Source organism: Sarcophilus harrisii, chromosome 3 (genome assembly GCF_902635505.1).
Source record: "Sarcophilus harrisii chromosome 3, mSarHar1.11, whole genome shotgun sequence".
Taxonomy (NCBI): Eukaryota; Metazoa; Chordata; class Mammalia; order Dasyuromorphia; family Dasyuridae; genus Sarcophilus; species Sarcophilus harrisii.
This window is the reverse complement of record NC_045428.1, coordinates 400174765-400199568: the sequence shown is the minus strand read 5'-3', so window position 1 is coordinate 400199568 and position 24804 is coordinate 400174765. Positions and strand designations below refer to the sequence as shown.

General features: G+C 34.6%; 1 protein-coding gene across 5 annotated transcripts in view; it reads left to right on the top strand.

The window, feature by feature from the left end:
• MAP3K20 (mitogen-activated protein kinase kinase kinase 20) overlaps positions 1–24804 on the top strand; it is a 221045-nt gene that overhangs the window by 14819 nt on the left and 181422 nt on the right. For 4 of the 5 annotated variants that reach the window (XM_023499294.2, XM_023499291.2, XM_012544823.3 and 1 more), the window contains exon 2: positions 12386–12578. In XM_023499294.2, coding sequence (XP_023355062.1) covers positions 12420–12578 — 159 coding nt within the window. In that variant the 5' untranslated portion in view covers positions 12386–12419. Of the gene's footprint in view, positions 1–12052; positions 12173–12385; positions 12579–24804 lie in introns of those variants that run through there. The other variant, XM_023499292.2, reaches the window with a different exon arrangement.

Below are 24804 nucleotides of genomic sequence, written 5' to 3'. Positions count from 1 at the left end.
CTCTTGCTGAAGGAAGACTTTGAACAAAGACTTTGAAGGAAATTAGAAAATCCAGTTACTGGAAATGAGCACAGAGAGCATTCCAGGCATGGGTGAAAAGGCACAGAGTGGAGAGATTGGTTGTAACCCAGTGTAGCTGGATCATAGAGTAAATCAATGGGAGTAAAATAAAAGAAACCTGGTTTTAGTGGACAAAGCCAGGTTTTAAAGAACTTTAGCTGTCAGCATACTTTATTTTTAATCCTGGAGGTAACAGGCAGCTACTAAGAACTTATTAAATGGAGGGGGATTGATGAGTCAGACCTACCTTTTAAAAAATAACTTTGGTATCTACATGAAGGATGAATTGGAATGAAGTGAGACGAGATAGGGATACCAAGGAAAAGGCTGTCACAGTAGTCTAGGGATGAAGTAATGAGGGTCAACATCAGGGTGGTGGCTGAGAGTGGAGAGAAAGGAATGTATTGGGAGATGAGAATATATAAACAAAAAGATTTGGCAATAGATTTGAGTGATTGTTAGTGAGGAGTTAGTTATGGAACATTAGTTAGTGATTGTTAGTGAGGAGTTCAGACTGACACTGAAGTTGTGAATCTGGTTGACGGGGACAATAGTGCCATCCCTCATATTTAATAAAGAAGTTCAGAAGAAGGGAGAGTTTGGGATGAAAGGTGAGTTCAGGTTAGGTCATCTTGAGTTTAAGTGGCCTATGAAATAACCAATTAATATGTCCAAAAATGGGGGAGGTAGGAAGAAGAGAGACAGAAACAGAAAAAGACGACAGAGAAGGAGAGAGAGAGATAGAGACAGACAGACAGAGATAGACACAGACACACAGAGACAGAGAGAGAGACAGACAGACAGACAGACAGACACAAAGAGAGACAGAGACCAACACACACACACATACAGAGAGAGAGAGAGAGAGAGAGAGAGAGAGAGAGAGAGAGAGAGAGAGAGAGAGAGAGAGAGAGAGAGAGAGAGAGAGAGAGAGATGATATTGTTTAAGACATCAAGAAGTTCAGAGGAATAAGGACTGAGACATTAGATTTGGCAATTAAGAGCTCATTTTTAAAGTTGAGGTTGGAAGCCTGCTTCCAAAGGGTTTAAAAATGAGTGGTGAAGAAGTGACAGCTGCTATTAGTGGCTTTCCTAGTGGTTTGGTGAAGAAGGGGAATAGAGATATAGGATCAAGTGAAGGGGTGTGTGTGTGTGTGTGTGTGTGTGTGTGTCTGTTTTAAGGACAGAAGAGACATTAGCATGTTGTTTACACATAGCAGGGAAGGAACCAGTAGATGAGAGAATAATGATAAGGGAGAACATAGGAATGAAAAAGGGGTAATCTATTAGAGAAAAAGGAGGAGAACTGGATCAAGAATATAAATACTTGTCTTAGCAATTCATGTGAAAACAGGGTGGAGCAGATAGGTAAGATATCTAATTGATGTGAGATGAGGAGGGCAGCAAGAGAGCTTTTAGTGAAAGTTTTGTGTGAAGTTCTTGGCTAACAAAGTAGGAGTAGGGAGTGCCATGGGAGAATTGAAATGGGATGGAAAGGTTTGGAATATTCACTATGGTGAATGGAATAACAAACTAGTTAGGGAGAAAAAGAATATTTGCTTTTCCACAGTGAAAACCCTATTGATATTATGCAACAAAAATTTATAGTGGCTCTAGTCATGTGCAGGACAATACAGATTCACAGTTAAGATACTTGAGAACATGACCTAAAGAGAGTAGCTGTCTTAGAACTTCAGTAAAAGGAAGAAATTTAAAAAAAAAAAAAAAAAAAAAAAAGGCAGGATTAGTTTCATTGAGACAGATAGCATTACCATTGAGAAGAGTTCTGGATTTAGAGTCAGTCCTCATTTTATAGAGGGAACTTTTTACAGAGTGACTTTCCTAAGATCACATAGGTGATATTAATAGTCGCCGTTCATGTAGCCCCTGCTTGTGTGTCAGGCACTGTACTAAGTACTTTACAATTATCATCCCATTTAATTCTACCATCAACCCTGGCAGATAGGTACAATTGTTATCCCCATTTTACAGATGAGAAAACTGAAGCAAACAGAAGTTACTTGCCCAGGGACACACATCTAGGGCATATCTGAGGTCAGATTTGACTTCAAGTCTTTCTGAATCTAAACCATGTGATCTATCCACTGTACTATCTGGTGACCAAGTGGTGATAAGTGCTAAAGATAGGATTAGAAAGTAGACATTCTTACTCCAAAGTCAGTACTCTTATGACTACATGAGCAGTATCGCTACAGCTTTACCTTTATTGTTGAAGCTTTCTGAACAGGATAAGGTAGATGTGAAGACCAAGATCCAAAAGTTATTCATAAAGTCTGTCATTATGTCTTAACAGTTTAAAGTCAGAGTATGCAAAGAACTGAAGGAGTTACTATAAAATAAGGGTTTCCCAAAAAAGTCTAATAATATTATATAATTAAGGTAGTTAGGAGAGTAATTAATGTGTAATGAGAAAAAATTATTCAGATTTTCAAAATTACTGGGTTTGGAAGTACCATATTCTTGAAATTGTGTTGTCTATTTCTTCAAGTCTTTTTTATAACAGACATTAGTGCAAAATCCTATGTACTCTGAGTGATGATTGGTGAAGTAGATGGGACTTTGAGGTACTTTATGAGTGTAAAGGATGCTTAATAACCAGAAAGACTTATAGGTCTTTTCTGATTATTGGTATTTTAAGATGCAATTCCAAGCAAGAGTGTGAAAAACAAAATTTTCTGAGTTCTACTGCTGAAATAACTCCAGAGACAGAAGTCATAAATAGAAAGATTGAATTAAATCATAAAATTGTCTGTATTTGGTTTTTATGTGTATAAATTAGTAAGAAGTTGATAATTGAGAGGTCTTTTTTTAAGTTCCTGAGAGTTGAATGATTTCTTTAAATACTTGGAATTCAATGTGTCACTTATTCCTTAATATTATGTGTCAATAAATTGAAAGTCAGTCTATAGAGATTTTCTTATTTTTCAACGTGCTATACCTTTGCATTTTTTCTATTTTTATGATAAGAATGAATCCTAAAAACCAAATATATGTACTGACCATCAATTAACTGAAAAAGGCAAAAGATAAAAAAAATTATAAACCCCTAAAACCCTGAAAAATGAAAACTTTAATTTGATACCTTAATACTTTAAGGTTTTCTTCTATAACAAAACAGTTTAGGTCCATATTTTTCATTTGACTCCTGAGGCAAAATAAATTCTAAAATAAGATGACAGTTTAATTATTAGCTGAAAAAATAATTTTCTCATACAATAGTACCAGTTGACTTGAATGAATGACTTCAACCACAAAATCAACTGTTTGCAACTCTTTGGATCGATCATTCTTTGATTATTCTAATAACTCTTCTCCAACATCAATCTTAATTACTGTGTGTGCATATACATACATATATATATATATGTGTGTGTGTGTGTACATTTGTATATATTCATGTGTATATGATAATTTAAAAAGATATGAAGATAATTTTTAAAATAAAATAACAATAGGGAAGAGAATATTTATTAAGCACCTAATATGAGCCAGACATTTTGCTAAGCATTTTATAAATATTACAAGTTTACAAATATTACCTCATTTTATCCTAAAACAATTTTGAGAGGTAAAAATACTATAATTATCCCTGTTTTACAGTCGAGGAAACTTATGCAAGTAAATTAAGTGACTTGTCCAGACTCACGGAACTAAGTGTCTGACTCAAGACTTGAACTTTAGTCTTCTTAATTCCAGGTCTAGCATTTTATCCACTTTGATGCTGACTGCCTAATGACTTTCGTTTTAAAATTTTTGTGACGTTGGAGACAACTGGAGTACTGAAATCCAGAAACAGATAATGGACTTGTTCTTCTGTATGGGAAAAGCCTCCTTAACTTCATATATTGTAATAACAGTAAGCATGGTTCTTCTGCATCAGAGATATCAAGTATATAAAACTCCATAGTGCAACCAAAACAGATTAAAATACAATTGGGAAATTTTTAATAATTTTTAAAAAGTAATACAAAATAGAATTATTTTAAGGTCAATGTGACCCCTCAGGAATTCACTTCTGAGTCTGACACAACTGCTCTATGTAATCAATCCCAAGTTAATCTGTGCAGAACTGCCTTTATTTGATCAAATAATATTCTTACCAAAATTATTACTCATCCTATGTAGATGACTCTCAAATACATTTTTTCCAGCCCTAATTTCTCTCCTTATTTCTAGTTTCTCATTTCCAACTGCCAATCAGTCTTTTAAAACTGGAAATCAACTGAGATTTCCTTGTGCTGATAGATATAAATTGTTCAGTTAACCACCTTAAACAATGGTTCATAAATAAAGTAGGGAAAACTCAATTGGGGGAGAATTGCATATTAATAAATTTGTTTATGTTCTTATAGGGAAAAGATTTTCAATTGGCCAAATTTTTTTCAGCAAAATCTCAAATATTTTATCAGGTCCCAGAAGTCTTCCAGGAAGCATAAGGTTTCCTTGGTTTGTTAATGTCCACACAATTCAGATGGGGCCTCATCACTTTGTTTTTTAAGTTTTAATAAAACTTCAAATAACTGCATGATTCTACTCATACTGAGATTTCAAAGTGGGTCACAGCAGTTTTTAAGAAGCATCTAACTAAATGTATCATATCATGGAATGAATGCCCTGGCAAATAACATTTCAGCCCTCAGAGGTCAGTTTCTTTCTTAGAGCCCACTAATGTTCCAATTGAATTTAGGGATTTAAACATCCTTTTAAACACCCCTAATCCTGGGGTCCTAGAGCAAGGAATTCAAACTAAGATCCCAAACCTGCCTTTAAGTGGATTCATACTCTAAAACCAGGACAGACACCTGGCTTAAGATGACTTTCTTGGTCTTGGAAGGATCTGTCTCTGAGGAGCAATCCAAAAGATCCATAATTATTCCAAACCTAGATATAGAATTGATATTTAGAAGTTTAGGGAGATATTGTATAAAAGGAGGGTGGGGTGAAATTCCCTAATATGCATTAAAGAACACTTGTGTTAATGTTAGACTTGTCGTTTTGAGGATTTTGTTTTAGTTGCTCAGTCATTTTTCAGTCTTGTCTGATTCCCCCATTTGGGTTTTCTTTGCAAAAATACTGGAATGGTTTGCCATTTCCTTCTTCAACTCATTTTCAGATGAGAAAATTGAGATAAAGAGGGTTAAGTCATATTTGCACTTAGGAAAATGAATCTTCCTGTCTCCAGACTTGTGTTATATGTATTATGCTACCAAGCTTCCCATTATTTCTCTCCTATGTCATTCACTACCACCACCCAAGATTTGATTCTACATACATAGAACTGAGTCACCCAGAATCAAATTTCTAATTCTGTTTCCTAGTGCAGTATCTTAGGCTCACAGAAACTTTGATTTAGGGTTGAGAGGGACCTTAGAAATCATCTAGTCTAACCCCTTCATTTTACAGATCACTAAACTGAGACATGGAGAAATTAGATTATTTGTTCATGGTCACATGGTTTACAAATGATAAAGATCTAAGCCCAAGTACTACTGACTCAAAGTCTAGCAGAATATCCAATACATTTCTTGAATATGGACATGTAGAGAAACAATAGGAATAGCTAGATGACACAGTGGATGGAGAAGTAGACCTGGAATCAGGAAGACTCATCTTCCTGAATTCAAATGTGGTCTCAGATACTTACTAGCTGTGTGACCCTGGACAAGTCACTTAATCCTTCCTCATATGTAAAATGAACTGGAGAAGAAAATGACAAATTACTCCAGTATTTTTGCCAAGAAAACCCAAAAATGAGTCAGGAAGAGTTGGATACAATTGAAATGTCGAGACCAAGAAACAAGCCATCCAGTAATATGTCCAGAGAAGAAAGGCCATAGAGATACCAAGTCTCTATCCTGAGCCCACTTCTATATTATTTCACTTTCTCATTACCTCCCATATGTTTACCTATGTGGATTACTCTCAGATCCATTTTTTCCAGCCCTAACTTCTCTCCTTATTTCCAGTTTCTCATCTCCAACTGCCAATTAGTCTTTTCAAACTGGAAGTCCCACAAACATGGGGACTTAAACTATATGCCCAAAACTAAATTCATATTTTTTTTTGGCTGGGATAATTGAGGTTAAGTGACTTGCCCAGGGTCACACAGCCAGAAAGTATTAAGATCAGATTTGAACTCAGGTCCTCCTGACTTCAGGGCTACTACTCTATCTACTATACCAAGTAGCTGCCCCTCAAAACTAAATTCATTATCTTCCCCCTCCCCAAATGCTTCCCTTTTCCCAAGTTCCATGTTGCTATCAAGGATACCACCATTCTCCCAGCCACCAAGACTGGAAACCTAGGTGCCATTCTCAATTCCTCATTCTCTTACATATGCCAACCCCACCTCCCTAATTACTCCCCGACCATGTCATTCTGTCCTTTCACACTGCAACTTCCCTTTTATAGGCTCTCCATCACATATGTCATACAATTGCAGAAGCCTGCTGGTTGCTCTCCCTGCCTCAAGTCTCTCCTCCTTCCAATTTGTTCCCCACTTGGCTGTCAAATTGATCTTCCTAAAGTGAAGGTCTAACCACATCACTGGTCTCCTTCCTTCCTTCCTTCCATTTAATAAACTCTTTTAACTTCTTGTTCCTTATAGGTTCAGATATAAAATTCTCTGTCTTTTAAGGCTTTCCATAACCTGACTTCTTCCTATCTTCACTCTTCTTGCACTGTGTCTCCTCCACGTGCTTTGCCATCCAATGTTCTTCCTCAAACACTAGGCTCCAAATCCCTCCTCCAGGCATTTTTATGGACTGTTCCTCATGCCCAGAACTTTTTTCCTAATTTCCCTGGCTTCCTTTGGTTTCAGGTAAAATCTGCCTTCTCTTAGCACCTTCCCTCAGAGACTACCTCCAATTTATTCTGTATATATCTTGCCTGTAAAAAGTTGTTTTCCCCCTTTCCATCATGAACTCCTCAAAGTCAAGGACTGTTCATTTGTTTCTGTTTATAGATTTTTTTAACCTTCTTTTTTTGGTATTCCAGTGCTTAGCACAATGCCTAGCACTTAGTAGATGCTTAATAAATGCTAGATAACATGGCTGACTTTACTTTGATGATGCATGATCTAATAATAGGTCATCTGAGAAAGAACTGAGTTAGACATGATTATTATATGAAAGTGAAGATTTTTGTGTATTTGGGGAAGGAAAGGATTGTAGGAAATTAAGAACAAGAATTAATTTACATTATGTATTATATTATATATACATTATATATTATGTATCACGTGGAAGATAGATTCATAATCTACACAGCTCCATGAGACAGAATTAGCAACAATAAGAAGCTACAGGAAGATATACTAAGGTTCAATATAAATAATCATTTCCTAACAATTAAGAGTTTTCTAAAAGCAGCATGTACTTCCTTGTGAGTTCTCTGGCATTAGGAAGTGTTCAGTTATCAACTGCATGGCTACCAGTCAAAAGAGTTGTACAATAGATTGACATCTTTCTGTAGCTCTTTGACCTTTCTTCTTTCCCCAGATCAGCCTGCAAGCCAAGAGCTCTAAGCCCCAAAATATCCTTCCTTAAATCAAAGTAACAAAGCATACCTAGAAGAGAAATATCATGGGAGCACATTTGATAACATCCAAGAATCCAAATGCAATTCAAAATTCAGGGTTAGATCAACACTGAAAATCCTGTTGGTTAAGTTCTCTCTAGGGAACACACCATATTAATTTGGCTTCTGAAATACTGGCTCAAAGTTCCCTGTTACTAAATGTCATTCCCTTCCTGACAAGAGCATGTCCACAACCCTTTTCCCCAAACTTTCGTTCCTATTTTAATCAGCTTAAATCTTAACTTTCTCCTTAAACCTCTTCAAACTGGGCCACCCATTATCTAATACTCTCTACTCTGTCTTTTGGAGTATATGCTTTATTATTAATAAACTCTTCTATATCTGTGAACTTTTACCAACATTCATTCCATATTTTTACTTTAATGGAAACCTGACTATTCTCTGAAGACAGAATATCCCTTACAGCCCTTTCTAGCAGTGACCAATTCTCTTCCTCTTCTAAACTCAAAGGACCAATAGAAGTGTTATAAATATTTCTTGTTCTTTACTCTGACTCCCAGGCAATTCCTCCACTGCCATACTCCATGATTTTTCTCATTCAAGCAGTACAGAATCTTAATATAGTGTACATTTCCCACTTTGGGGGATATTGACCAATTTCTAAATATTCTCCTAGTTTGCTCAGTGATTTATTACCTGCCTCATACTCCACCCTATTCCAATTCTTTCCATGATTTTTGAGGGACCTTAATATTTATGCTGATAATGATTCCAAACTCTTTCATTGTATCATCTGCAAATTAAGATAATTTTGTCTCTTTGCCAAATCATTAATTTCTTTTTCTTGTCTTCTTGCTGTATTTCTATAAAGCATATATATATTTATGATTCTATCTGAATGACCTTTTCCACCCAGCTTCAGTTCCCAAATAAACCATCTTTTAAGCCTTTTCAAGTTCTCCAAACAACTCTGTCACCAAGGACTCAAAAGTTTGGAATTTTACTCTCTGCCCAACTTCTTAAACTTTCTCTTTCACTAAACTAGTACTTCTCTACAATTCTTTGACCAATCCCTATTCTTTTAGACCATTCTTTCCTTTAGATTTGGTGTCTCTGTCACCATTGATACCATGGTCTTACCATTTACTGTTTCATTTAGCTGCTACCTTGCAATTCTTGCTCCCCTGATCTTTCACTGTTGCTGACTGGTGAATCCTCATCACAGGTCTGCTAGGAATAATCCTGGTGATGATATCTTTTCTTCAGGCTGCCAGGAGAACAAGTGTACAACTCCAATCAGGCTCAGTCTCTGACATAAAGGCACCTCCTCCCCAGTATGACTATTGTGTCTATGTTAAGAATGTGATTCTTCTTTCCCTGTCCGTTTCTTGGAGGTGATTAATTCCTGTATGATTAATGAATGATATTCATTCCCAGAAAGACAAGATATTTTCTAGAATTTTATATTTCTTAGAGAAATACCCTGCAAGGGCCATTTGTCATTCAGGTAAATAAAATATTCAGGCAAGTGAAGAAAGAAAAATATATTGTGGAAAATGACTCTCAGGGGAAATGAACTAACTTTCTTTAAACTCTTTTAACTGATCTCTTATTTTGATTTTAGGCTGTAAATTTGGGTAACTGACAGGAATTTGTACTGTTTATATCAACCTAAGTAAAAGTAGGAAAATAAATACCTGACAATAGTTGGGGGTGGGGTTAAGTAGTAGATGTAATATATGTATTCATTTCTATTATAAGACATGGTGGGTTTTTTCCTCCAATTTACAACATTAATTCTTTTTGAAAAGTCATTGACTATCAGATATATTAATTTTTGGCAATCAGTATATTTATATGCAAGGTACCACAAGGTTTGTCTACAAAATTTTCTCTTCCCACTCCACTTTTCTAATGAAATGTCACAGAGAAAATGACAAAAACCAGAATATACTTAAACTGACAACAAACTAGATAATATTTTCATATTTATTCAAGTAATTTAACAAATTATTAATCACTGTTGAATTTCAATCCACACTTTTAAATTATCTTCTATTATCATTAAGAATAAAGTGTTAGAGCATTTACACTCTTTCTGTTATTGTTTGCTTGCATTTTTGTTTTCCTTCTCAGGTTTTTTTCTTTCTTTCTAAATCTGATTTTCCTTGTGCAGCAAGATAACTGTATAAATATGTATACATATATTGGATTTAATATATACTTCAACATATTTAACATGTATTGGACTACTTCCATCTAGGGGAGGGGATGGGGGAAAGGAGGAGAAAAGTTGGAACAGAAAGTTTTGCAAGAGTCAATGTTGAAAAATTACCCATGCATATGTTTTGTAAATAAAAATCTTTAATAATAAATATGAAAAAAACAAACAAAAAGAACAAAGTGTTATCAGAAATCTTCCCTATGAACAGTCAAGATTATAAACTCCTTCAGGATAAGATCTATTCTTATGCTTCATAATATAATACTAACTAACAATTATAAAACACTTTAGAGTTTGCAAGGCACTTTATGTACATTATATTGACAGCTAGTGTCAGAGGAAGGATTTGAACTCAGTTCTTTCTAGTTCAAAAAAAAAATTCAGTATGCTATCCATTATGTTGCACTACCTCATTCTCCTATGTATCCTAACAGGTGCCTTATACAAGATTACTGATTCAGAGATATTTCTTAGATTGATTGAAACAACTGGAAAAGCTAGTTCTTCCCCAATCTCTTCTCTAGAATAATAAAGCTTTCTTATTCATGAAAAATAATTTTATTCATTGAATAGATGCTTGTGTGAATACTTACTATATGAGTAAGGTACTATTTTGACTTTGTGAGAGCCGCAAAGTCATATAGAACATGGTCCCCACCCTCCTGAACCTGTTAAGCAAATGGAACAGAATTCTAAGCTCTTATCTTTTCTATCTGTATATCTCCTTTTTTGGAGCTAGCAGGAGATATTTTTTTAAATATATATGATCAACTTTTTCAAAGCCAAGAAGGAATACTTAAGGATTTGATCTAAAATATTTGGAAATATGAATAGTTCAATTATGATCTTTACAGAAATTCTTGAGCTGGATGGAACTTTGCTACATAACCTCTGCCTCTGGTCATATCATACCTAAACGTTCCTGAACTAATGAGTAACTATTCTTTTAAAGAAGAGCTCCAGGAAATGAGATCAACTTCCCTCATTAACCCATTTTAGTATTTCAGCAATCTTACCAGTTTTTCCTCTAGCAGCAATGCAGGTTCGTTAAATGTTCTTAAGTGAAGAAATCATTAATTATAGAATGAGGCAATTTTATAAGTGATTTTTTTATTTGAAAATCATCATCATTTTCATCAAGGAATTTTTTTTCTTTGTATTCTATGGTGCTTGGGACATAGTGAGCATAAATGCTCGTTGATTGATTGTCTCCCATTACGATTCACATATCCTAATTTTGTCTTATTCTGCTATATTGCCTTTACCGATTTCATTTTGAAATAAAAAGATCTCTGTAGTCAATTATGGATAAATGTAAAAAATTTACAATAACTAGACTTTAAAATGCTCATAATTTTGTTTTTGTATGTATGTCTTCTCAAACACACAGAATATAAAAAGGAAACAGTGCCCATGTAGGCTTGCTCTTAACTCTGAATTTGATTTCATACCTGAGACTTTTGTTCTTTGCTAATGCAATGTTCCTAACATTCACTTCCTAATCAGTTCCATGTTAGGTGTCTTGAGGAGCCATGCATATACTCAGGCAATAATGATTTTTTTTAACTTGTTTTCAGAGATGACACGTTTGTCTTCTCCTATCAGCAAAACCTTCATAGCCTGAAGTTTTAAGCTGCCATTACTTGTGCCTGAGTCCAGTGATGCTGTCACTGTACAGCAATAACATTTATCTACCTGGGCAGTAGTAAAACTTAGACTACAGAAGGTATCACTGTTATAATCTATGGGCGGGGTATTCTGTTTCTTTGGCAACAAACATAATAAAAAATTTAACAACCATAAGATTCATTCTTGGCAATGTTCTTGAGATGATTTAATATACTGTAATCAAGGGAAACTATTCTGCTCTTTAATTAAGCCTTGCTGTGGTATACAGACTAGGGAGATACTTGTGGAAAACATTTGGCCAGATTTATAGTATCTTTATAACTGAAAGGTTGCTTTTATCCTCTTGAACACTCTTTGCATGTTCGGTTTTGCCGAGTTTTGACTATAATTTTGCCAGGATGTTCAGTTGCTTAGGCTGTGTATATTTTGTGTAAAGTGATCACAACAGGCAGCCATGGCGTGCTTTGGATTCCAGAACAGCTATGCAAGCTTGCAATTGAAAGCACACTTCCAGTTTGTCAGGGCTTCATGATAGACCTGGTGACACACTAGCCTTTTCACAGAACTCCTCTGTGTGTACTTGAGGGCAGGAAGTGTGGCTTCAAAACTGCTCTGGGGGAAATCGGAGCCATTTCTCTGTAGGCAGCTGTGTTTCCAAGCCTGGATAAGTTGTTTTTAAATTTTTCATAGGCTGCCAGGGTGAGTTTTGTTTTATTTTGATTTTTCAAACATACATTTACAAACTCCCTTTTTCTCTTCAGCTAATGTACTCTCTGAGTGTTCCAAAGAACACATATTATCTGTGTTATTATTATCTAAATAACATTATCTAAAGATGATATATTATCTAAAATAGTATTCTAGGACTATTCTAATAGGACACGCACTAACTGAATTCTTTTCTTTTTGCAGATTTTGTGGAAGTATATTACTTTGTCATTATGAGATGTCGTCTCTCGGTGCTTCCTTTGTGCAAATCAAATTTGATGACTTGCAGTTTTTTGAAAACTGCGGCGGGGGGAGTTTTGGGAGCGTTTATCGAGCCAGATGGATATCACAAGACAAGGAAGTGGCTGTAAAAAAGCTGCTCAAGATAGAGAAAGAGGTAAGGATTTTGCTTATCTTTTTTTTTTCTTCCACAATTGGCTTTGATGATATTTATGTAAGTCTTTCCTATCAGAGGGAACATGAAGTTGTGTATGGGGCTGATCCATGGAACTTTCCTGGTCTCATTATGGGAGCCCCATAAATAGAAATTATTGCAGTGAGTGTGCTGTGAGGTTGCATTCTGCTAGGGGTCATCTCAACTGAAAGGATTTCTTTCCATGTTATAAAAGACTTCGTGTTCCCTGGCCCTTACAGGGAGCAAGGTGAGATTCAAATCCTTCTTGGAAGCATGGTTTTCATTCCCCTGGTTATTTGGGGGTGTCGCTAGAGAGCAGTATGTGAACTCTGTATTCTCCTTTTTACTTTTCTCTCTTTGGATACTATGAGATTTTTATATGCATTGCAGCCACATTTAATCAGTTTTGAAAGTTATATTTTATCCTAAGTCTTGAATCCCTGGCACATACCCATCACTAGCACCTGTGATCACTTTATTCTGCTATCAACCAACAGAGAAATCCTGCCCTATGAATTAGGCCAAAGACAAAGATCTCACCGGGAAGGAAGCTGAAATGTATCTGAGCAGTCTGAAGCTTCGTCTTATCCACCTTAGTAATTTAATACAGCATCTTTTAATGTTGAAATTTATTTTGGAGGTGGGCTTTTCAGATTTGGTTTTTTGTGTACAAAGTTATAGTTGTAAAGTTGTGCCTTATGTTCATGGCCATCCATGTACAAACCCAGTTTCTATCAACTTCTAACAAAATCCTTTCTTCTCTCAGAGTTCCATAATAGGAGGTCAATGTATCCCAGTTCCCCAAATGCTTCTATTTCTCCACGAAAAGGTTCCAAAATTCAGAGTTACAGCCAGCCTCAGGACTGGAAACACCAGTAAAGCATGTCATCCTTCATTAGCCTCATATTCATCCTGTGTTCCAATAAATCTGTGCTATCTCCAAGATGCACCTATTGTGAGGAAATACATGCTCCTTCTACCTATATATCTAATCACTTTTTCATGCAGAAGCACCCTGACTCAGTTACATTACTTTCTCTTTCCCCAACCACCATTTTACTTTGCTCATTCAATTACTGTACCACAATCCCTTGCAAACACACCCAAAGGCTGGCTCTCACTAGCAGGTCAACATCTTAATGTTCTTTTATAGGACAGGGAACAATTAACAATTATAGGAATTTGTGCACTCTTTTGCCTTCTAAATTAGGGCTTCCCCAGAGCCCCAAACCTTTCTGTGCTAAGGTTATTCACCTAGAACATATAAAGGGTTGCTTTAAATAGCTTGATTTTGGGTTTGTTTGTTTTTTTTTTTAACCACATCACTTATTAGATACTGGTGCAATTTCTTCATTCTGGCAAAGCATTGTTGTTCCAGATATCTTTATGAAATGAATGTCCCCAGAAATAATCTTTCCATCTCCTTGACTGATATGATTTTCCCCCTATTAATTACTGCCAGTAAGCCATAACAATTGATTAGGGAAGACAACCTAAATGGCAGCAACATAAGGAGTTTCTTCTTAGCTTGTCATCTGATTACCCTGTGTTTCCACAGGGTAAAGGCAGGTCAGAAGTACTAGGATAAGGCTCCCTTAGGATATCTGTAGGATTTTTAAAGAACTTAACACATGGGAGTTTTTAAAAGCACCGTGTACCTAAAACAGGAGAGAAATATGAAGCAAAATTATAGGGTTTCTTTTCTTCTTGATGAAAAAAAAATTAATACTAGCCAAATAATAAGAGTTTTTTACTCTATACTATACCTAGGACCTTTTATTTGATCAACTCAAAGAACTTTATAGGGGGCAGAACCTATCATTTCATTGATATCTGGAAGTTTCTCCATCAATACAGGTTGATTCCTATCTTCCTATCCTTGATTGATAGTTGATTCCTATCCTTCTCTGCAGTTTATAGACTTAGAGTAAAAACTTTTAACCTGGGAATGCCATAGCTTTTGGATAGATTTCAAGGAGTCCATGAATTTGAATGAGGAAAATTTACATTTTTATTTTCACTAATCTCTATATGGTCCAATGGATAGAGAGCTGAACTCACAATCAAGAAGACTTATCTTTGTGAGTTCAAAACTGACCTCTGACACTAGCCATGTGATTCTGGGCATGTTATTTAACCCTGTTGGCCTCAGTTTTCCCAGTTGTATAAAGAATTGAAGAAGAAAATGGCAAATCACTCTAGTATTTTTGCCAAGAAAACCTCAAATAGGATCACAGTGTGTTGAACATGACTGAAAAAAATGACAATCATAAAATCTCTAATTAAAATTTAGTATTTCCTTCAATTATTTCAAAATATTAGTCAAAGGAAGCATCCAAAGCCTTCACTATCAGGCTCTGACATAAAATCAGTCAGGATAAAATCCCTGACTTAGAGGGCAGTTGAACAGATTAAATGACTTGCCCAGTGTTATACAGCCATTGTATGTCAGAAGCTAAATGTAGGTCTTCCTGACTAGCTCTCTATCCACTTAGTGACATTATCTGTCAAAAATATTTATAGATAATTTATGCCAATTTTTCAGATTGGGAAATTTAGCTCAGATCCTGATTCATGTTGGGAATCAAGGAATAGAAACAAATTTCAGAATTTCTACCTCTTGACTTCACTTTCCTGATCAAAAATGCTTACTCAAATCTCACTTCCAGGATCAAATATAAATTTCTGGTTGTCATTTAAAGCCCTCTGAAACCTTTCCTTAGCCTAGATTGTCCAGTTTTCTCTACATATTGTTTCCCTTCAGTTGCCCCTTCCTCCCTCACAAGAGAAAGAAATGGTCAATGGCACTGGCTTCTTTGATATTCATAAAACAAGATAGTCCATCTCACAACATTTTCACTGGCTGTCTTTTATGCATGGAATTCTCTCTTTCCTCATCTCTACCTCCTGGCTTCCCTGGCTTTCTTCAAGTCTTAATTAAAATGTTACATTATATTGGAAGCCATTCCCAATCTCCCCTTGTTGATTATTACCTCTTTATCTTGTATATATTTTGTTTGTACTTATGGGTTGTATGTTGTCTCCCCTATTACATTATGAGATTCTTGAAAGACTGTCCTTTGCCTTTATTTGTATCCTAGAACTTAGCATAATAGACTCTCAATAAATGTTGATGGACTGAATTGCTTTTTTTAAATAATAGCTTTTTCATTTTCAAAATACATGCAAAGATAGTTTGTAGCATTCACCCTTGCAAAACCTTGTGTGTCAAATTTTTCTCTGTCCCTTCCCCCCAACCCCACTCCTTTAGAAAAAGGAGTAATCCAATATAGATTAAATCTATGCAATTCTTCTAAATATATTTCGACATTTATTGTGCTGCACAAGAAAAATCAGATAAAAAAGGAAAAAAATGAGAAAGAAAAAAAAGGAAGCAAACAACAATAAAAAATATGAAAATACTATGTTGTGATCTACATTCAGTCCCTATAGTCCTCTTTCTGGATACAGATGGCTCTCCAGACTGACTTTTAACATAAAAACTGTTACTTTAAAATAAAAGAAAATCAACCAAATGCATAATTGTTTTATCTCAGTATTTATTCAGGAAGGCATATAAATGTGTTAAAATTGTAAGTATATGTTTTCAACTTCATTAGGGAGGCAACCTGCTATAGTAATTTTAATTTGGAGTCAGAAAGACTTGAATTCATATCCTACCAATTAAGACCCTCATTGTGTGACTCCAGAGAAGTCAGAAATTTTCTCAGTGGCTCACTTTCTTCATCTATAAAATGAGGATATTTGAATTGGAGGCCACTAAGGACTTTCGATCTCTAATATGTTATCCTATTACACTACTTTTATTTAACTGTGGGAAAGGCTATATGAGGTATGAAAAAATTTTTTTAGCTCAACATCACTAAATGCCACATCCAGCTTTATGTATTAACACAAATGCATTATTATTGAGAGTATAACATGTATATGTAAATATAGATAAGCACATGAATAAATAGAAACATCACAAGAAATGCAATGTAATATTTTGGCTTTAATGTCTAACTACACTATTTCAGGAGTCAATTACAATGATACATCAAGGATTTGAAAACACCCAATTATAAGGAGGAAATTTAGTTTCCTCTTTGATATATAATTCAGAATTTTTTAAAATTGTAATTGAAAGACTATTAGCTTCTTCCTTGAGTTTTTCATGAGCCATGGACCATTTTGGATCTAAAGATCCCTTCTCATATCACCTGGAGTGAACTGACCTCTAATCTATGTTTGGTCCAAGCTATACAGAGTAGTTTAGAAACAGGAGAGTCAGGGATCAAACAGAAGTTTAATTTCAAAGTGAGAAAAATGGTTTGTAAGCAAGAACACATGTACCAGAGCCCTATCCTTAGTTGGGATGTGAGGAAGACCCTGCTTTAGTGTGGGGTAAATCTCATTACTTATACCAATGGGTACACAGTGAGCAGTGCTCCTGACCATGAGGGGTAACAGCAACAGTGTGACAGGTTTGGTTCATAGCAGGGCTTCATGAGGAGAAACAATTCTGGGATTTTTCTGTGGCTAAGATCATCCAGAGGGTGAGTGCAAGGGATTGTTGGTATGCCAAACTCAGGGTACAGGCTGCGTTTTAGCTCAGGAAAAATATAGTTTTTCCTAATATCTTGATATTTCCCCCTTCTGGCCAAAGGGAGGAGCTTTGAAAGGACCCCTACCCTTCTAGACAATAAAGGAGAGGCAGATTTAAGCCAAGATCCTGAGAAGGGTAACCAATGTCACAAGGTAACCGATAAAACTTAAAACATAACTAAAATCAAGTCTCCTTGTATTCTAGTGATTGAATCTCAATATTCATTCAACCAGAATAGTTATTTCTATATATCTTTCCTTGGACAATATTTATTCTCAGGACAGCTCTAAAATGATGAGACAAATACTTTTAAATACTTTTACTTTCTTTACCATTATCTGTACAATTTATATGTAAAATCCTTAATCCAAGTTTAAGAGCTTATTACTAAAATATGCTTAAAACCTGAATTTCAATGACAAATTTGGAAGTCAATCATATATATATATATATTTATATATATATATATGTATATATATATATGTATGTATTTAGTTCTTAGAGAAAACAATTTAATTCTTTACCTTTCCTCAGATTTTACTATTGTATTTAGTCAGAAAACTTTCATATTAATCTTTCTCTCATTACTTTGTTTAATAATTTCCCCTTTAGGAGGATGTCATCCTTATATTATAATTTGACCTCAAATATAGCTTTAAAATGTAAGATGTTCATACTTGCATTCTATCATAAATAACTCAGAGATGTTCCAGTATCAATTTATTATTTAATAGACCTAGCATTTTACCTACAAAACTTCTTGAGTATAAAAATTGCTGTAAAAGGAAAAAGAAGGGCATAGTTATAACTATGTCATTTATCATAACAAGGGAAAAACTCTCCTTGCTCTGTTTGACTCCAGGTATGAGACATATATCACAGCCAATCATGTAGTCACAGAACAGGGTTTAGAATTAACCAGGTGGACAAATTTGTTTTTCAGAAAGGAAATAGCACAATGGGGAAATAGAATAAATAGAATCCTACCTAGGCTGTACCTAAGTTGTCTTCAAAACTTTCCCGAGGAACAAACATCCATCTGTAGCAGTTCCCAGATTGCAGCACATGCTATTTTCTACCATTGGCTTTATGACAATTTAGACAACTGTCCCTGTAGTCAAAGCTCAAAACAATAGTAAGTTACTGTCTGAAGAATTTTTTTCCTCAAATAGCAAAATTTCACCAACTTCATCAACCTGAACGTTGCCCTAATGGTTTGCATTTCATTTATCTTTAACATATAAATTAAATCGACTCATATTCTGGGATTTTAGACATACAGCAAATATTTGATAGTTGACTCCTCATTAATATGTTGAAGCTACATCTTTAAACCATCACATGTACTTTTATAACAGCCAAGAATTTTAGGTCAAAATTTGCTGTTATATATTATCTGTTTTATAACAAAATATACCTCTGCAAGTTTTTAACAGTTTTCAAATATCTGTTTTTATCACATCCTTTTAAAAGCTCAATTCATGTATAACAGCATCCAGATTAAAAAATTGCTTTGACTAATAGCATTCCTGTTATAATAATCTTTCAAATTTCAAAATACAAAGAATTTACAAATACAAAAATAACACAAAATCATGTATTTTTTAAAAAAAACTTCAGATGACATCTATTCAGTTAATTGAATTCCAGGTTATCACACATAAAAACCATTAATCTTATTTGACATTTTAAAATCACTTTAACATTATCAGCTTTGGAACAATTACATTCAATTAAAGAAATAATAATAATATAGTGCATTGCATATCCCACCATTGTTTTAAGCATTTTACAATTATTAGATTATTGTGATCTCACAACAGCCCTGGGAGGTAATGCATGATAATTTTGCCCTGATTAATGGAACATTGAGAATGGGTTACTAGGATACAAGGAGACATTTATGTTAATTAATATTGGTGATAACTGAGCTATTAGTTTGATCTTTTGTTTCAAAATTTATGTTTAACACATATGTTTACCGTGTTTAATATATACTGGATTACTTGCAATCTAAGGGAGGGGGTGGGGGAAGGAAGGGGAAAAATTGTAATACAAGCTTTTGCAAGGGTCAGTGTTGTGCATATGTTTTGAAAATAAAAAGCTTTAATTAGAAAAAAAAAAAGATTTATGTTTAAGTTTTCTTGGTTACCTAGCTGTCATATAAATCTCCCTTCTTTCAAAGCCCCTCCCTTTGTCCAAAAGGGGAAATGTCAAGATATTAGGGTTTACCCCACACTAAAATGTCCTGAGCTAAAACCCAGCAAACAGCGTGTGCCCTGAGTTTGGCATACCAACAATCCTTTGCACTCACCCTCTGGATGATCTTAGCCACAGCAAAATCCCAGAATTGTTTCTGCTCATGAAGCCCTGTTATAAACCAAACCTGTCATACTGTTGCTGTTACCCCTCCTGGTCAGGAGCACTGCTCACTGTGGACCCATTGGTATAAGTAATGAGATTCTCCCCTCACTAATGCAGGGTCTCTCTCACACCACCAAATAAGTGTAAGGCTCTGGCACATGCGTTCCTGCTTGCAAATCATTTTCCCCATTTTGAAATTAAATTTCTGTTTGATCCCCAACTCTCCTGTCTCTAGTCCGTTATATTTGGTTCCAGCCATCCACAGGTTAGAGGCTGGTTCCATCTGGTTGATTATTTTAAATGCACAAAAAAATAACGCAAAGGATTACAAAGGAAACAAATGACATGGAAATACAATTATTGATCTATTTATTTTTTTAAAAAGTTCATAGACCTTTGGTTAAGGACTCACACCTTTATTTATAAATATTTTCTATTTTCTATTAATTTATATATTTATATTTATAAGGGCAGCTAAGTGGTAGACTGAATAGAGTGCTGGACTGAAGTCAAGAAAACTCATCTTCCTAGCCTCAGATACTTACTAGCTCTGTGATTTTGGGCAAGTCATTTATCAATGTTTGCTTCAGTTTCTTCATCTGTAAAATAAACTGAAAAAGAAAATGACAAATCAGTTCAGTATTTCTACCAAGAAAACCCTAAACTGTGTCATGAAGAGTCAGACATGACTGAAAATAACTGAACAACAATTATATTTTCTTCTTTGTTGGAATATAAACTTCTCGATAGCAAGGAATATTTTACTCTTCTCACTTTACATTGCCTAGCACATAATATGTATGTAATAAATGCTTATTGAATGATTGTAAATCATATTGAAGGAGTCAACATTTACTGAATTAATGGGAGATTAAGATAGATACAGCAACATTAATTATTAGAAAAGAAAAATATATTTACTTTATAAGTTATCAGCATACTGTATAGCATATGTTCATATTAGTTGTTAAAATATTGTTAAGGTAGCTAAGTACTTCGGTGGATAGTGCACTGGACTTGAAGACCCAAGTTTGACTCCTATACTTACCAATTGTGTGGCCTACCATAGGAAATTTATCCTTACTCACTCAGCTTAATCTGTAAAATGGGGATCTTAATGGCATCTTTCTCATAGAGTTGTTATGAGGACCAAAGGAGATAGCATGTAAAATGCTTTACAAAATTTTAAACATCATATAAGTGGTATCTATTGTTGTTTTTAGTAATATTATTGTATTACTGATATATTTATTTTGACAATAATTGTGGGTTTGTAGGGGCAAGAATGGGCTCTTAGTCTTGTGTATGTAGTTTAGCTGCATTAAAACTAAGAGCTTACTTTTGTACATTTCTTTATATTTTATAAAGTGCTTTCCCCTAGCCCTGTGAAGTAGACAGTGCTAGCATTTTTAGGATGCATCTGAGACTTAGGAGAGACTAAGGTGGTCGAGTGGTAGCATTGTTAGAGATAGATCAGTTTTTGAAACTAATTTTTCTGATGCTAAAGCTTTCTATTATACACTGAGTCTTTCTGCTATACCAGAATCTGAGGAGGACTAAATCAGAAATTTATTTTCACCTGGCAGAAATGTTTACTGCACCAGGTTATTTTTACTCAATGTGACTTTCCTTTGTGAGAAGACATAAATGTTCCAAGGTAGAAAATGCATAAATAGTTACCAGTTTTGGAAGCTGTGGAACATTTTTCTCCTGCAAAACATACTCATGTAATTAGAAATATAGTGCTTATATAATAGTGTAGCTCACTTCCAATAAATGTTTAACGTAGAATTACACAGAGTGAGAATTTATTATTTCTTTTGAAGTGGCCTTTTTTCCTTTCTGCAAAAAGTGATGGTTTTAGATAAATATTAGATTTGGAAACATTTAATTAAAAATCCTACTTCTGCCAACCATTGTTATGATAAATGACTTTCCATACCTACTCAAATAAATTGTGTATTTTTTTTAAAAGCATTAGTAAGGAATATCCTGGAGAACAGATAGAATCTTATAGCAAATGAGTGGAGTTAACTAGAATTGAAAATTGTCTGTACTGCTAAATATGGTTACTATATTGGATATTTTTGCTTAGCTTTTTTGGTTGTTGCCAGAGAGGGTTGTATAGGGATAGAGAATGGGAAAGGGTTGAAATTCCAGTGATGTAAAGACAAAAGAAACCAATAAAAGAAAGCAAAAATAAACAAAATCCTCTTCATGTACCACATTTCACTACTTTTCTTGTTTCAGCATGTGCCTCTGAAGGGCTTAATAGTGGTTTCAACATGGGTGTTCTTTGCCAAAGTTCTGTTGTATTTCTGTTGTAACCATGCTTCTTCTAACTTGTTTATATTATTTGAAGATCTGATTATGATATTCCTTTATTTTATAAGAAGTATTTAAGGCAGAAAAGGAGAATATAATCCCAGGGATATCTACATATCAGAAGTGTATGTATGTGTGTGCATATATATGTGTATTTTATATGTATACATATATATTTATTTATATGTGTGTATATGCATATCTATCTATCTATCTATCTATCTATCTCCTGGTATCCATTTGGTAAATTACAGATGAGCAGAGAATGACCTTATTGAAAAGAAATGTAAGCAGTAGAGAAGGTGTGTGGATGGGGTAGAATTGAAAAACGTAGTGTTGTTATTGAAAACATTCATAGGGGAAAGAACTGTACTTTCACTAGTGTAAATGATCCATTAGCTTCACAACCTAAAATTTTAAAAGTTAATTTCCTGATTTAATTCTTCTCTGGTACTGCTTTGTTTTATTTGATGATGTTTTGCTTAAGACATGTCTGTACAGACTTTTGGGATTCTGAAAGCCTGTGTGTTTCCTTGAATTCTGTTAGTGTTAGAATAGTACCAGGGGAAAAAAAAAAACCTTACAAACAAGTAGACGAGAAACAAGATGCATTCTTTTAAGAATGAGTAGAAAGAAATAAAATTCTTATGTACTGAAATATAAAGGCTTCTCTTTGTTTTACCTAACTTTTACAAGCCATTATTACTTCAATCCCCAATTTCTACCAAAGGCTAACAATGGAAGGAATGTTGGAAGGCAGAGAAATTAGTTTCACAATTTTATGTATCATTGGATGAAGAGAGAGAATTATTTTGCAAAATCTGTACTTCAGCAAAAGGATCTAGCTACTTTCCTCAGTGGAAGGGGAAAAAACACAGTAAAACAAAAGACAAAAATGGAAAATGAAATGGATACTGAACTTGGACAATACTAAAAATAGAGGCGATCTTTTTTATATACAGTTTATAGATATTGAGTACTTGCTGCTGGCTCTGAATGACTTCCCTTCTGAGAAGTTTTCCATTGGAGAGCAAGTTTAATGTTGTTATTTTATTAGAGTGTTAGACTAGCTTCTATCTCTACTCATCCTCACCTTGCTTCATAGATTTATAAGTTAAAAAATGATTTTGCAAGATCTTTTTTTTTTTTTTTTTTTAACAACCAGAGTTATAGGAATCTCATTTTAACTCCCCATTCTCCTCTTACTTTTCTCAAGAATGTAATAGACAAGGAAGGGAAAACTGAGTCTTTTGCTTTTGTTAATTACTTCAAAAATCTAGCTCTGTATTTGTACACGTTGTGTGCTTGATAAATTTTGCCGAAAAGTGAGTATCACTCCTATAATCCTTCTATATAATCTCTTTAAAAATATGTTATGAGTCTCTACTCATGGTCGTGGACATAAGACTGAAAGGATGGTCAGAAGCCATCTAGTCCAATTTTCTCATCTATAATTGAGTCATAGTAAGAAAACTCCAACAAGAGAATATTACATTTTAGAGAAGAATATTACGCTTTTTCACTGGTTAATTAAGACCTTAGCCAACTTGAATAAAAATAAGATAATAATAAAAGACCTTGATATTCTTAATCACTTTTGTCTTTGAGCTCGTTTCTTTTAAGTGGTAACCTAGGCATTAAGTACCAACTTCTGTGTTGAATTCATAATATCATCACCATATCCACACCACCACCTGGATTTTTAATAATAATTGATTATTTGAAATGGCACATTTTTGTTTAAGGATAGAGATGGTAGAGAAAGAGTGCATATGATTTCACTGATACAGGGAACTCTTTGGTGAGAAAATCCCCTATTCTAGAGCAGGTTCCACCTTATCTTTAGCCTCGTATTTTGGAGAGTTGTATATGTCACTAAGAAGTTAAGTGAGTACACAGAGTCATGCTGCCAGAAGTATAGACCAGAGGGAGACCTTGAACCCAGGTTGTTTTCTATCCTAGACCAGTTTCTACTAATCTGCCTCTCATATTTTATTAACCTAGATTATCATAGATTTAGATTCCCATTTGGGATTTTCCTGTCAAAAATATTGGAGTGGTTTAGAAAACAGGGTCTACTCAGAGTCACATAACTAGTAAGTTTCTAAGGCAGGTTTAAATTCAAGAAAATGATTGCAGACTTGTCACTCTATCCACTGCACTCCTAGTTGCCTGCTGCATTTAAGACAAATACCTACTTTCTGAGAAGGAATTGCAAAAAAAGTTTTATAAAAAAGAGGCATTTATTTCACTGGCCTTAATGAAAAATTGTAAGCTCTTCATGAATTAACCTGATACTTAGGAACAATATAGTGTTTGTTTTTTTTCTAATTAGCACTATCCATCAATTTTCCAAAAACATATGTTGAAAACTTTGCATGGAATTTCCAAAGAATGTATAGATATTTCTGTCATCTGGAATCTGAGACAAAAACCTGAGATAAGCAGTTTCAAAAGAGGTATATACTATCTAGAAGGAACCTCAAAAAAACCCTTTAGTACAACCCCCTCATTTTACAGAAGAAAAAACAGGTGCAGGGTAGCCCAAAGTCAGGTAGGTAACCCATGACAGAGGTAGAAGAATGTAAGTCTCCCAGTGCAAAACTCTTTGCACTATTCCCTCAATTAAATGATTAAATATTATGTATTTACAATATGTACTACAAATATTAATGTTCATTTTGTTAGGATAATTTATAAGGGGGAATAATTAGAGAGAGATATTTAGATGGCATAAAGTCAAGGGAAGTGTGATAAACAAAAAGGCATGAATCTACCTAGATAGTAGCTGTCTCTCTGATGCTAAGGAACCAGCCGTTGTACAGGTCAATAAGCATTTATTAAGGCAAGTCAACAAACATTTATTAAGCATATACTATCTGCCAGGTGCTGTACTAAGCACAGGATAAA